The sequence below is a fragment of the Notolepis coatsorum genome, assembly GCF_963971535.1.
Source record: "Notolepis coatsorum genome assembly, chromosome: 9".
Taxonomy (NCBI): domain Eukaryota; kingdom Metazoa; phylum Chordata; class Actinopteri; order Aulopiformes; family Paralepididae; genus Notolepis; species Notolepis coatsorum.
In genome coordinates, this window is record NC_140173.1 from 117,080,887 (window position 1) to 117,096,243 (window position 15,357).

General features: G+C 43.3%; 1 protein-coding gene across 1 annotated transcript in view; it reads left to right on the forward strand.

The window, feature by feature from the left end:
* Positions 1–6,831: 6,831 nt before the first annotated feature.
* supt3h (SPT3 homolog, SAGA and STAGA complex component) overlaps positions 6,832–15,357 on the forward strand; it is a 31,412-nt gene continuing 22,886 nt past the window's right edge. Inside the window, exons 1-2 of the mRNA XM_084321211.1 lie at positions 6,832–6,925; positions 10,922–11,025. Of these exons, the coding sequence (XP_084177337.1) occupies positions 10,934–11,025 (92 nt within the window). The 5' untranslated portion in view covers positions 6,832–6,925; positions 10,922–10,933. The remainder of the gene's footprint in view (positions 6,926–10,921; positions 11,026–15,357) is intronic.

Below are 15,357 nucleotides of genomic sequence, written 5' to 3' on the forward strand. Positions count from 1 at the left end.
TGAGGGATACCTCCCACTACTTGGGGCACTTGACGTCACCCTCGGGTGCTCCTCGTCATCGCCCTCTGGGGGTGGCTGACTGTCTGTCTGCACGACCGTGCTAAGTACACTGGGCTGAGGTGTCTCTGTTTCTTCACACCTTACTCTGGAGTCCAGCTCTGGCTCCTCTGTCTGTGTCTGTTGTCTTTGTGACAAACTTGACTAGCATGTGTTTCTGCACTCTCCCTTTACCGGGATGATAAACTAGGAAAGCGGGGCTTCCCTTGTCGTGCCCTACAAAGAGTCCTTTTTCACATCTGGACTCGAGCTTTCCCCTGTCCTGCAGGTAAGCATGACACACTGATCCAAATCGGTGCATTCTAGCTAGATTACACTTCTTTCTTGTCAGTGCTGTATACGGGGTGGTGCCTGTGTGCTTATTAAAGCACCTGTTTCTGGTGTAAGCGGCTTCTTGCACCGCATAATGCCATAGGCTCTTAGGTAAGTTACTGTCTACTAGCTTACACCTAGCCATTTCGAAAAGGGTGCACCATTTCCTCTCTGCCACTCCGTTCTGGTGGGGGGGATATGGACATGACGTCTCGTGTCTTATCTTGTACCTTCTCAACAATGATTGGAACTCTCTGTTTGTGAACTCGGTTCCGTTGTCGGACCTCAAGCATCTTACGTTACCATAAGGGGCTACGTCTGCCAGGAATTTCTCCGTGGCCTGGAGTGTGTCACTCTTTGCTTTGAGAAAGTAAACAAACACTGCTCCTGTGCACACATCTGTAAAATACTGTACATATCTAAAGCCTCCTATGGACTTGTTGCTTACTGGACCGGCTAGATCCGTGTTAACTAGCGCAAGTGGTACCTTTACTTTTTCTGTGGGATTTCTGTTTCTCGATTGAGTAAACTTCCCTGTTTTGCACATTGCAAACATTTTTGACAGGTCTACGCTTCTCCCCCTCAATGTGCATACCCTCTGACACTACTTGCAGTTTCAGTAAATCCTCGTAATTACAATGACCCATAATCTCGTGCCATGTCTGAATATCGTGACTGGCCGTCCCGCTACACACATCATCATTATCGTTACACTGGTCGTAGTCATTACACTCCGTTTTCAGATAAAATACTCTCTGGTACATCTTTATGTCAAACCGAAACCGGGTACCGCCAGGTTCTACAAGAACATTTTTACCTTTATCGAAGAATACCTTGGCGCCGCTTGCAGTAGCAGCTATTACAGAGAATAGTCCTTGTGGGAACGATGGTACATATAGAGCGTTCTTTAGGGTCACCGTACGCCGGCGCCCCCTGCTGTCCGTGAGGCATACCTGTGCGTCTCCCCTCTCTTGTGCCAATCCGTAGATGCGTCTACCGTCTGCCAGCTCCATGCAGTGCCTCTCAGAGTGGAAAGTGTCGTCAAAGTTCTTGAACCGACTCCTGTCGTTGATAACATGGGACGACGCGCCCGTGTCCACGATCAGTCTCCTTCTCTGGGCCCGCTGCATCTGGGCCGGTCCAAAAGCGCAGTCTTCTTGTCCCGTTATCCTCCGGGCGTCGTCTCGACTCGCCTCACGTCGATCGTCGCCGCCATCTTGTCCATGCGCGTATCGCGTGCTCTGGTTGTGTTTCTTCATGCACGCTCTGTCTGTGTGCCCCGTGGATTTGCAGAAGCTACACCAGACAGCCTAGACTAGACTCTTTTTGTATCACAAACAGTACTGTATTTGCAAATCTGGTATGTCATAAATGTATAGATGTAGCAGTACTGTCTATCTGTATGTCGTGTATGTCATGTTATGATGAATTGAAAATGGGGGACCCTGATGTAAACAAGACGAAAGTCTTTCTCTGGTCTGCATCCCCTTAACAATTGTATGTATTGAGCTGTACTGTACTGTACCCATTCTGCAATCGGTTAATAAAGTTTTCAATCAATCAATCAAAACTCTCCTCCATGATGCGTTATTTTTTTCCGTAGCCGCTCTCTGATTGGCCACTTCATGTGACATGTGTGCCCAATCGTGTGACGCCTGTTTCTACACCGGTTCAAAGCCATATTATACACAAAGTTAGAGGTTATATGTAGGGTTGCAATTAACTGTCTTAACTGTACTCAACTGCTTCCACTGACTGTATGTATATCTGTGTCCACTGGAGGGCGCTATAGGCGGAGCCATTCATGATGCCACCAGGTGGCGAGTATAAAAAGAGTTGTCTCCTCCTCCTCTACTTTTTTTTTTTTTTGTAGACCACTACACTTCCGCGTTACATTGAAATCAGGGAGGAGATTGCGGGGGAGCATATGAATGAATGTGGACGAGAGCCGTGATGTAAGTGGTTGCCGATACGGCTGTGGGGGTGCTAGAGACATGATCGAATAGACGTTTATGCGCCTCACTCTCCTGAACACGGCGTGACCCATTCCTAATCGATCAGAACTAAATCGGCAGAGAAAAAGCCCATTTTAAAGCACCTATTCCGCATGGACATGCGCAGATTGCCCATGGAGTCTGGACGACACGAGATGACGCACGAATGAATGTGGACTGTTCCATCAGAGGGCGGAGCTTCGGTGGTAATATGAGTGGCTACAGACCGCTGCACTTAAATATAAACATTAGTCTACCTGGAGACTCAATGAGGTAATTGCAGATGTCGCCATAAGACGCGTCTGGCCATTTAGTGGGATAATGTTTTCATTATCCTGTTCGGCTGAAAGGACACTGGCCACCGACGCTCGCCCCTCTGATGGAACAGTCCACATTAATTCGTGCGTCATCTCGCGTCGTCCAGCCTCCATGGGCAATCTGCGCATGTCCATGCGGAATAGGTGCTTTAAAATGGGCTTTTTCTCTGCCGATTTAGTTCTGATCGATTAGGAATGGGTCACGCCGTGTTCAGGAGAGTGAGGCGCATAAACGTCTATTCGATTATGTCTCTAGCACCCCCACAGCCGTATCGGCAACCACTTACATCACGGCTCTCGTCCACATCCATTCATATGCTTCCTAATTTATGCAAATGACATGTCGTCAGCTTGTGACTGCAACTTGTTCCTGTTTGCGGACGACTCAGCCCTGCTGGTCTCTGACAAGAACAAGTTACAGGTTGAAAAAACCCTCAGCTCGGAACTAGGCAAAATCTGCATATGGCTCGCCGACAACAAACTATCATTACACATGGGCAAAACAGAGTCCATTCTCTTCGGTTCAAATAACAAACTCAGCAAGACCGACGGCTTCTCAGTTACAGTGGGTGACAATATTGTCACAAGGAAAGATGAAATTACCTACCTGGGTTCCATCCTAGAGGCTAATCTTTCCTGTGACAAAATGGCATCCAATGTAATAGAAAAAGTCAATCAACGAACTCGATTCTTGTACCGGATCTCCTCTCTGGTAAACAAGAATACCCTGAAGACTCTGGCAGGAGCACTCATTCAAGGGTACTACGACTATGCTTGCACCTCATGGTACCAAAGCACCTCAAAGGCACTAAAAACCAAATTACAAACATCTCAAAACAAACTAGTCAGACTACTGCTTGACCTGACTCCTAGAACCCACCTCACCCCTGCACACTTTGCCAACCTAGGATGGCTTAGAGTAGACGACAGAGTACAGCAACTTGCAATGGGCCTGGTCTACAAGATACACTATACACGACCAAGGTACCCAGGGCCGCCTGGGAGAAATGCGAGGCCCTGTTTTTTTTCTTTTCTTCATACAGTCAACATATTCTTAAATAATAGCGCTGCCCGAGGCTGGGCATGATACAGTCAACATATAGCAAGAGAGAGAGCGAGAGAGAGCTCCCGTTCTACAGTCAATATACAGTGTACAGAGAGAGAGAGAGAGAGAGAGAGAGAGAGAGAGAGAGAGAGAGAGAGAGAGAGAGAGAGAGAGAGAGAGAGAGAGAGAGAGAGAGAGAGAGAGAGAGAAAGAGAGAGAGAGAGAGAGAGAGAGAGAGAGACACATTGGAAAGAAATTGAAATGCTATTTGGCCCTAAACAGAGAGTACACAGTGGCAGAATACCTGAGCACTGTGACTGAAGATCCTTGACTAGGTACAGACTCAGCGAGCACAGCCTAGCCATCGAGAAAGGCCGCCATAGGCAGACTGTGTGTGTTAGAAAGAGAGAGAGAGAGAGAGAGCATGTGTGTTTGTCGTGTGTGTTAGAGAGAGAGCATGTATGAGAGAGATAAGCAAAGATGAGCCCCTAAAGAATATTCAACTTTTAATGGAAGAACAAAACAGAAGGAAAAGATAACTTCACAAAGGCAACATGAATATACATAGATCCAAAAGGACAAAGATCAACACTTAAATCCAAAGAGAAGAGGGTCTATACCAGAGAAAACAAAGCAGCAAGGAGTGTAGCTAAATAGGCTAGCCAGGTACTGACACCAGGCCACACACAGCTTTGGCCAACGGCCCAACGCTACCCAAACTACACAAACGACCAAGACAATTCACACACAGCACATGTCGTATCTCCAAATGTTGTGAAGTAACATATGTTTTGCCTGGAAAAAAACATCGTTATTAACAAAACATTCGGGAGGGGAAGGAAGGAAGAGTGGGGTAATGTCATGACATTTTCATTCATCTTACCTGCACCAAGGAACGCAGGGCGAAAGGCCACAACACAGGTCTCCACGTTGACGAAAGGCCTCTCGCTGGCGGGACAAAAAGAAGCTATGGCCGGAGCCTTGTCATGGTGCAGGCCCGACTACATCTTCTGTCAAAGATGATGTCGTAGTCAGAGTGCCAGAACCCCTTGCTATTCTCACGGCTAATGTCAATGGTCGTAGCACAAGCTAACAGCTAACTCTAGGCTAACTGATAGCATCAAACTAACGTTCCCAGCCGAGCGCAGCCGGCAGCTAACGTCGTAGCTAAACAGCTAACTGGCTAACAGTTAGCTCAACCCGGCTATCGCTAACCATTAGCTAACGCAGAAGCAAGCTATGCGGCTACCACTGAAAAACTGTACAACGTGAGAAAAGCAATACAGGTGCTGACACCAGGCCACACACCGTTAGCTACTAGTACTACAACAGCTAGTCGGCCAGTTTGGCTCCAGAGAGAGAGAGAGAGAGATATCCACGGCGGGAATAGAATAGAGTGCATTAAAAACTCACCAAACGTCCAAGAGGATGGAGACAACCGCGTGGAGTTGACGAAGTTCATCTGCCGAACGACCATCCTCTTCATCTTGGCTGCACGCGCTGTCTCTAGGTTAGCTAACGCTAGTTAGCCTTTAGCTAAGCTAGCTACTAGCCGACATCATCATGGCTATATCCCGACTGAACCACACTTAATATTATAACGTAGCTAAAGCTAACTAGCTGTGCCTGTCTTTAGCCGGGATGGCTAGCCTGACTGAACTGTCTAACATGCAACAACTTTCATCTTCAGTCCATCTGCCGAACGATGTCCTCTTCATCTTGGCTGGCATAACCTCCAATGCTGCACGCGCGAAATAGTCAGACGCTAGTGATGGGTCGGTCATGAGCGACTCGTTCATAAGAGCCGATTCATTGCCGTGAGCGTGAGTCGAATCGCTCACGTCTGGCAATGAGTCGGTTCACGCCCCCCCCCCCCCCCGGCACGCACACAGACACACACAATGAACTCAACAGACGCTACCTGGCTGTAACCCCTCCCCTCATTGAAACCAATTCTGCTGCCTGCAGAGCCTCAGAGCCAGGAACGTGTCTAATGTGAAATATATAAGCATATAAGCAAAACTAGATTTTAGGTCTGTGATGAAAAAGGGCCTCGCGGGAAGGGGGGCCTCGCAAAAAAATAAATAAAAATAAAATAAATAATAAATAATTTTTTTTTTTTTTTTTTTGCGAGGCCCCCCTTCCCGCGAGGCCCTGTGCGACCGCACTGCTCGCACACCCCCTGAGGTGGCCCTGAAGGTACCCATGTACATGTCAAAATACTTCCCAAAGGTCAGTGAATACCACGATCACAACACCAGAGGGAGCTCCACAAATCATGTAAAACCCAGATTCGGCTCAAACAAGTCACGTTTCGCAATTAGGCCACAACAATGTGGAACGCCCTACCCAAAGCTGTAAAGGAATGTGAATCACTACCCACCTTCAAAAACACTCTCAAAGAACACCTACGGGAGACTGCAATTCAAAACTGGCCCCTACAAATGTCCTAACCCAGTTGTACAATAAAGACCAAGCATGGCTTTGTCATTATTCCAATGTACCCAACCCCCCCCCCCCCCCACCTCCAATGTACAGCCCCACCCAACCCCACCCCACCTACCCAACCTCCTCCAATGTACAGTTTCTATGTCAAATGTATGTCAGTATACCAATGTACAGTGTGTGTCCCCCCTACCCAACCCCCCCCCCCCCCCCCACCTCCAATGTACAGCCCCACCCCCACCTACCCAACCTCCTCCAATGCACAGTTTCTATGTCAAATGTATATACACTCTTTTTCTGGATTTTTTTAGTATCACAAACAGTACTGTATTTGAAAATCTGGTATGTCATAAATGTATAGATGTAGCAGTACTGTCTATCTGTATGTCGTGTGTGTCATATGATGAATTGAAAATGGGGGACCCTGATGGAAACAAGACGAAAGTCTTTCTCAGGTCTGCATCCTCTTAACAATTGTATGTATTGAGCTGTACTGTACAGTCTGTACCCATTCTGCAATCTGTTAATAAACTTTTCAATCAATCAATCAATCAATCCAGCCTCCCCTCCCTGATTTCAGAATCCCGGAAGTATTGCGAACGGAGAAAAACTACAGCGATCACACAAACTTGCGTCGCTGAGGGTTCTCTTATACGTCATCAAAGTGTGCCACAAACACGTATGGTTTCGTAGAACGAACGGAGGAAAGAAGAAAAGACGTTTGAACATAATTCAAGGCAACATCCTAAAACTGGGTCAGAACATCTCTCAGTACTCTCTCTTTCTCTTTCCCTGCCTCTGTCCGCGTGTTCTCTCTGTGTATATTTCTTGTGTCTTAGCACATTTGAGGCGCTCGCCTTATTAGTTGTGTCACTGTGTGTACATGTACCGTAATGGAGGAGGCAATTTGACAGTTGTGCACAAATCAATAGATGGATAGCTACCAGTCTATGAATATTAGTCTAAAACATAAAGGTATACAGGACTAATACACAACTGTTGACTGTCGGTCTACATTTCTTTTTTGGGCTGAATCATTTGTAAGCATAATTTCTCAAATGTAAAATACAGCCTAATCTTTGAAGATACACAGAGCCAGAGTGCACTTGAGGGGCAGGGGCTGATTGATTGATTGATTGATTGAAAAGTTTATTAACAGATTGCAGAATGGGTACAGTACAGTACAGCTCAATACATACAATTGTTAAGAGGATGCAGACCTGAGAAAGACTTTCGTCTTGTTTCCATCAGGGTCCCCCATTTTCAATTCATCATATGACACACATGACATACAGATAGACAGTACTGCTACATCTATACATTTATGACATACCAGATTTTCAGATTACCAGTTGGCTCAAGCCAACACGCACACAAGCCCCCCCCCCCCCGGCCCCCCCCCCCACACACACACAACCTAAACTTTGGTAAAATGGTAAATGACTGCTTTTTTATATAGCACTTTTATCCAAAGCGCTTTACAATTTGTTTCTCACATTTTACCCATTCACTCACACACCGACGGCGGAGGCAACCATGCAAGGTGCCAACCTGCTCATCGGGAGCAATGGGGTTAAGTGTCTTGCTCAACGACACATCACCACGCTGCCCAGGAGGAGCGGGAATCAAACCGGGAACCTCCGGATTGCCAGACGACTCCTAACATTCCAGTGGTTCCAAACCTTTTCAGGCCTAAGGCACACCGAAAATCAAACCAGAATCTCAAGACACACAAACGTAATACATTATAGGGTTATAGAGTACAGGGTAGCACCGGTACCAACATGGTCAATATATACGACCCAGACATCATGATGTGCTTCATCGAAATGAGCCCCAAAATCGTGAGGATCCAGCGACAGCAAGCAGTCTCCATGGCTACACGTTTAATGAAACCAAATTAATAATGCAGTGCACTCGTACTGTCAGCAGTAGTGGCGCAGCCATGTGTTCGGTTTCTACATTTAAATAGGTGATTCTGTGTTTGCGTTTGCGTGTTTATTTTTATTTTCTTTAAGTATCGATGTTGGCACCGGTTACTAGGAAGGACCTCCCATCAGTTTTGGCACCAGAATTGGAAAAAGAAATCGAACGATACCCAACCCTAATGATCAATTAAGAAGCTTTTGTCATAGTTTTATATTGTTATTAGAGATATTGCCCTATATGGCAAATTGACAAATGACCACTCATCAGAAATATGTAGGCCTATTAGGCTTTATGAATCAGAACAAGAGCTTGCAAGACAAGTGTGCAACACATTATTGTTCAGATCCTGTGGATGTTAACAGTATGTGCCACATACAGATGCCATATCCCAGAAAACTGAACCTAAGGAATCATTTGAGATCCATTGCAACACTCACTGTATGTCAATCTTTTGTATCTATTGTAATTGACTGTTGTGGACACGACAAGAAGAAGAATCTATTGATAAATCTATCAGGATCATAGAGGTATGGGTGTAGGCTATACTGTATAGGGCCTTGGCACATTACATTCCCATGCTCTCTTCTATCATTTGCTGCAGCACATTTTGGGTTGATACTGTACCATTAGTTAGACAGATTTGATTCATAATTGTTGACCCCTCGAAAATTTACAGGGAAAAAAGGCCAAAAATCCATTCAAAATACTACATGAAGACACCAAGACCTTGAAGAACACTTGAAAAAAAGTTCATACTGTGATTGATTTAGTATCTTAAGTCTACATAATCTGGAGATTTATGCAAGAATTGTAGTTTTTTTTTTCATCGGTTGTATGCTGAGCAGTTCTTTCTGAAAATGGCTCAGAAAACCCCACATATTTTCAATGTATCTTGGCAAGCCATACATCCTCTGAATGAAGAGCGTCAGTGTTACAGCCATGGCCATTTTATGCAATTCCTTAGGCTGTTTATGGACTATGCAGAAATAAGGTACAAAACACAAACTGATCACATCTTGGTTGCACAGTGCCTTCAATCCATTGAGCTAAAAAATTTCCCAGACTGTATGGCTAGGGATTGGCCATACAGGAGGGTTGACTACTGGTTAACCCCCCCCCCCCCCCCCCCCACTCGCTCTCTCACTATTAGCTATTTGAATAGGAGGGAACTGGTTCTATTATTATTCAGATTAAACTGCCGGAGTGGAAGCTAGTGGTCACAACACCTGTGTGTGTGTGTGTAGTCAGAGACCACTGTTTGTTTGGTTTATTGATTCTGCTGCTGTTCAGCTATGTTGTTATTCTAGATCTCTGTTCTGTTGTTATTCTAGACCTGTTCTGTTCATTTCTGTCCTGTTATTTTATACCTGTTCTGTTCCATTCTGATCTGTTCAGTTATTTTCTATTTTGATATATTGTGACTATGGTCTCCAGTGCTTATTAAAGACCAAAGCAGGTTGGGTAGGAGTTTAAATCTAGAGCTTATTAAAGACCAAAGCAGGTTGGGTAGGTCTTTAAATCTAGAGCGTATTAAAGACCAATGCAGGTTGGGTAGGTCTTTAAATCTAGAGTTTATTAAAGACCAATGCAGGTTGGGTAGGTCTTTAGATCTAGAGCGTATTAAAGATCAAAGCAGGTTGGGTAGGTCTTTAAATCTAGAGCTTATTAAAGACTAATGCAGGTTGGGTAGGAGTTTAAATCTAGAGCTTATTAAAGACCAAAGCAGGTTGGGTAGGTCTTTAAATCTAGAGCGTATTAAAGACCAAAGCAGGTTGGGTAGGTCTTTAAATCTAGAGCGTATTAAAGACCAATGCAGGTTGGGTAGGTCTAGATCTAGAGCTTATTAAAGACCAATGCAGGATAGGTCTTTAGATCTAGAGTTTATTAAAGACCAAAGCAGGTTGGGTAGGTCTTTAGATCTAGAGCTAATTTACGACCAAAGCAGGTTGGGTAGGTCTTTAAATCTAGAGTTTATTAACGACCAAAGCAGGTTTGGTAGGTCTTTAGATCTAGAGCTTATTAACTCTTAACAGGCGCCCCAAAAAGTGGCCATTTTTGTTTTCGTTTTTGAGGACTGCAAACTCTTTTTGCAAACCAAAATTCTATACTTCATACTTATAGCACATACATAAGCCTGGTCTCATTTGAAAGATAACATTCAGAAGTTTCTGATACAATAAGGAAAGATCACTTTTAGTGCTAATGAAATAGAGTAACATAGGTCTGAACTTGAGTTGTAGAAAAACTTGTTACTCACTCACGTTTTTCTGTAGTAGTTGCAATATCCAAATATAGTATTTTTTAGTATGAGCTGGAAATCACCCTGGGTCCATAGCCTGACGTCTTGTGTAGTACATGTCCAAATTTGATATTTGAAAAAAACAAAAGTCTGCCGTGTACTTTGGCGCACACCTCACATATCGGCATGTAATTCGAGAACCACTGAACAGATTTTGTCGCCTGAAACGCCAATCGACAGGCAACAAATATGGCTTTAATTCGATATATATATTGTATTAAAAGATATGCACAGCCAAGCCGCTAGAGGTCGCCAAAATGGCCAGGCCGTTATAGGTTAAGACTTAAGAGGATAATGACCAAAGCAGTTTGGGGAACATTATTGTGATTTTAGAGATATTCTTAACACCTTTTCAGGAAAACTACCAAAAGAATAATATCCTGAGTGACTAAGCAGTCTGTCTATTCTGTTCTATCTATTCTGTTGTGTTCTATTCAGTTTGATCTATTATCTTCTGCTCTATACTACTCTGTGCTATTCTATTCTAACCCTGTTGTGTTTGTGTGCTTATTGTTTTCATTAGGTGGGTGTGGTTATGAGCAGTCCCATGGCTAGCTCCACCCCTTCCAGCTCTAAGGACCGCCCCCTTTCCAGGACCAGCTTCATACCTGAGCTACAGAGCATGCTGTAACTATCCATATTCTAATATATAGCCCTCTAAACACTAACTAATGTAACTATACTTATTGTAATATATAGCCCTCTAATACACCAACTATACATAATACATTCCACTATATAATACACTATACACACACTATAATATACTAACTTGTTTGTGTGTTAGGGCTGTCCTACGGAAATTCTTAGTTGACTAATAGTCAACGACTTTTTTGACTAATCAATTAGTTGATTTAGCTGATTTCTAGCTTCACGAGAGAGTGATGCATGTTCACAAATACTGACTCGACTGTTCTGGGGCACAGAAAGAACATAATGTGTGAATTTTGAATGAGATGAACAAGGTAGATGTTACCCGGATATGTCTCATCATTTGAACCCCCCTACCCCCTAGCTGGGGACCAGCAGGCAGCAGCGGTGAATCGTCTGTTTGGAGTTGTCTGTCTGAATTCAGCCTAAAAACAGTTAATCCGGGGCGGCTGGGTAGTGGAGAATGCACTCGCCTACCACCGCAGAGACTCTGGGATCGAATCCAGCTGTCAGCGGTACCTCCGGCTTGGTCAGTCGTCCCTACTAACACAATTGGCAGTGCTAGCGGGTGGGAAGCCAGCAGGGTATGTGTCCTGGTCGTTGTAAACTGCGGTTCCTACTGGTCGGTCGGGGCGCCTGTTCAGCAGGGAGGGGATCGGGGGGAAATAGCGTGAACCTCCGCATGCGTTACATTCCCCCAGTGAGAGTCCTCACTGTCGGGTGAAAAGAAGCGGCTGGCTGACTCCACATGTATCGGAGGAGGCATGTGGTAGTTCTACACCCTCCCTAGGCCGGCAGTGGGACAATGCGCGCAACGACCAGGAAGCGAATTGGCATAACGACTAAATTGGGATGGGAGCAAAATACAGAAAAAGTCAAAAAAAATTATAAAATAAACAGTTAATCGACCAACAATATGTCTTGGTCGACTAAGACCAAACCAACTGACTAATGCCGGGATCAGACTACACCATTATTTGTCTAGACTATTTTTGTCTTTCACGATGGTCACCATGTCGGATTAGGTTAACGTAGCGTCATAACGACTTGCTGTGTCTTGGCCGGGAGACAGGGGGCGCTAATCCTTTGTCTCCGACAGATCAGCGCATGCCGTCTTGGCATGAAGTTCACCAGGGATCAGGGAGAGGAGGGGTTTGGTTTGGTCTTGTCATTTTGAGAAATAGTCAAAGAATACTTCACAGGAATTGCTACACTAAAAGAAAAAAAGGAAAAGATTCTAAAATACTAACTAGACCAGTGGTTCTCAAACTGTGGTACGCATACCACTAGTGGTACTTGGTGGTACTGCTGGTGGTACTTGAAAAACTTTTTTTTTTTTTTTTTTTTTAGTATATATATATATATTTTTTTTTGTTTTGTGCAGTCAGGCCACTGAACTTAGAAGCAGGCCAGGCCAGTGTTTCTAGTTGTGGTGGCGCGATAGTTAGATAACCTACGTGGGGAACAACCAGGAGATCAATGTGACAGAGAGTAATGCAGTCTAAACAGTCATAAATCTTTTATTCAACTTCAGCCCTGATCATAACTATTTTTATTTTTAGATTTTTTTGTAATGTCAGATAAAAAATGAAATACTCCCACTTTTCTGAAAATAGTTGTTGTTAAATCTGACATTACAAAAAATCCATCAAAATCTGTGTTGTTGCTAATCATTGACACATGCCTAGACTGTAATAACCCCCCCCAGAAAAATGTACTTTGCATTTGATATATTGAAAATATTTTACTTTTTTATTTATTACTTTTTTGTTTCAATAATTTGTGATGCCATCACACAAACTGGCATTTAAAGGGTTACAATTCGAAAATGTATTGAATGTGTGGTTTTTTTTTTAGTTTTTTTTCAATAATTTGTGATGCCCATCACAAACACTGGAATTTAAAGGGTAAAAATAAAAAATAAAACCCTGCACCAGAATGCAGTGCGTGTGTGTGTGCGTTTGTGTTTGTGTTTGTGTTTGTGTTTTACTCACCCCAATACAGGGCTGCGTTGGTGCTTCCAAAGAGACTGTTTGATGCCATGGCAACCTGTTTGATTGACACATTAACTGTCGTTAAGCAACCAACTATAGTGAATATAGAATGGATGGTTTAAAAATTTAAAACTGAGCTCGCTACAGCCTTCAAAACACAGTGAAGTTAATGGCGCATGACCTGCTGGTAGGTTTCAGAGGGTTGAAAGTAGGCCAGGTTAAACAAGGTCAGGACCGAGGAGGGGTTATAATTCACTTTTGAGATCTAAATGATGTTAGAAATAGACCTACCAGCAGGCTACATTTTCATTTGAAATGTATTTAAATAATGTTTTATTTTATTAAATTAAAACATGAATCGTTTGTTTTTGCATTTCTATCTTATGTAAACAGGACAATTTAATACAATTCCACCTATACTTATTTTCTTTATAAAAGCAAGATTCGATCTTCAAAAAATATCTTTAAAAAAAATTGTCTTGGAAAAAAAGGGTGGGGGTTGTCTTATATGTGGGCCCTATGGTAGTTCCACTGACTAAACTGTTAAGCCCTGACCATTATCACACAGGGTCAGACATTTAACCTGTTAAGCCCTGACCATTATCACATATAGTCAGCCTTTTAACCTGTTGAGCCTTGACCATTATCACATATAGTCAGACATTTAACCTGTTAAGCCCATTATCACATATAGTCAGACATTTAACCTGTTAAGCCCTGACCATTATCACATATAGTCAGATATTTAACCTGTTAAGCCCTGACCATTATCACATATAGTCAGCCTTTTAACCTGTTAAGCCTAGACCATTATCACATATAGTCAGACATATATATATATATATATTTTAGCCTTTATTTAACCAGGTTTGTCCCAATTGAGATTTGACATTTACACAGACCTGTAACTTTCATTGAATGGTTTACAAACATAATTGCATATATAATAGAACCTTAATCTTGATCATCACATCTCTCACCCAACAAGGTATTATAATAATAATAATACATATTGGAACAGTGAGCTGTAGCTGTGGCTGTTGTTTTCACATGGTTCCAAAGGTTCTAAAGGCCATCGTTTTCATATTGCTGCTGTCGATGAAAACATAATAGAAAAACAATGTGAATTGTCCTCTGATGTCACTGTATGTAGACTGGCTACAGTGACTTTGAGCAGGCTGGAGAGACTCTGTCAAACACCCCAAATAGGCCTCCAAATTATAACAATTACCATGAAGTATTTCTGCATTACAACGGCTAGATTTACACACACACACACACACACACGTGCAGTGATATGTTTTTTACTTTTTGCAGAACAAAAACAGGCCACCTGTGTTCTGGGGTCACAGTGCTGTGTGTGTGTATGTATGTGTGTGGGGGGTACTCACTGTGGTGTGTGGTTGCGGAGAGGTTGTGTGTTGGTGGTCAGACGCTCTGGAACCAAACTAAACCCTCAAACCTGAACCTTACCTGAACCTTAACCCAACCCACACAACCCCAACTGACAGCTCCAACCAACCAATAACAGGCCACAGGAAAGAGAGAGCGAGAAAGAGAGAATGAGGGACAGAGGGAGGGATAGAGAGGATGTGGTTTGGGTCAGTTTGGCATCATGGATGTGGCTTTTCTCTATGTAAATTGAGGCCTGACCAAATGTGTGTGTGTGTCTTTGTTGCCTGTGTGTGCGTGGTGTGTGTGCACATGTGGGTGTGTGTGTATGTGGTTGAGACAGTGAAAGAAGTACCTAAATCCTTTACTTCAGCAAAAGTAGAAATACCTTGAAATACCCAGCTCGTCTTACTAGTAAAAGATACCGTAGGTGGTCTCATCCCAGCTCATTTCATTCATGAATCAAAATAACCTTTGATTCATGAATGAAATTGATCTAAATTGAGAGCACTACATATTCAAACCCTTTGATCAAAAGTAACTAGTACTGCAGGTGTATGGATAAATGTAGTGGCATAGAAAGTAGGACACTTCTCTTGTAATATAGAGGAGCAAAACTATGTATATAGTTTCCTAAAATGATATAATAAAATACACCAACATCTAAATTGATGGTAGAGCCTTCCTAACTCATTACAGGCCTGTGCATCCATAGTCAAAATGAACGTACTGCCCAGGATACATTTTGTTAGCTCAATGCTCCCATTACCTCCTCCAATAGACCACAGGGGCAAGACACAAACTATCATATCCAAATTTATTTGGAATAACAAACGCCCAAGAATCAAAAGAACTACCAGTCAACGTAGGAAACAGGATGGGGGCCTGGCAATCCCCGATTTTAAGTTGTACTTCTGGTCCT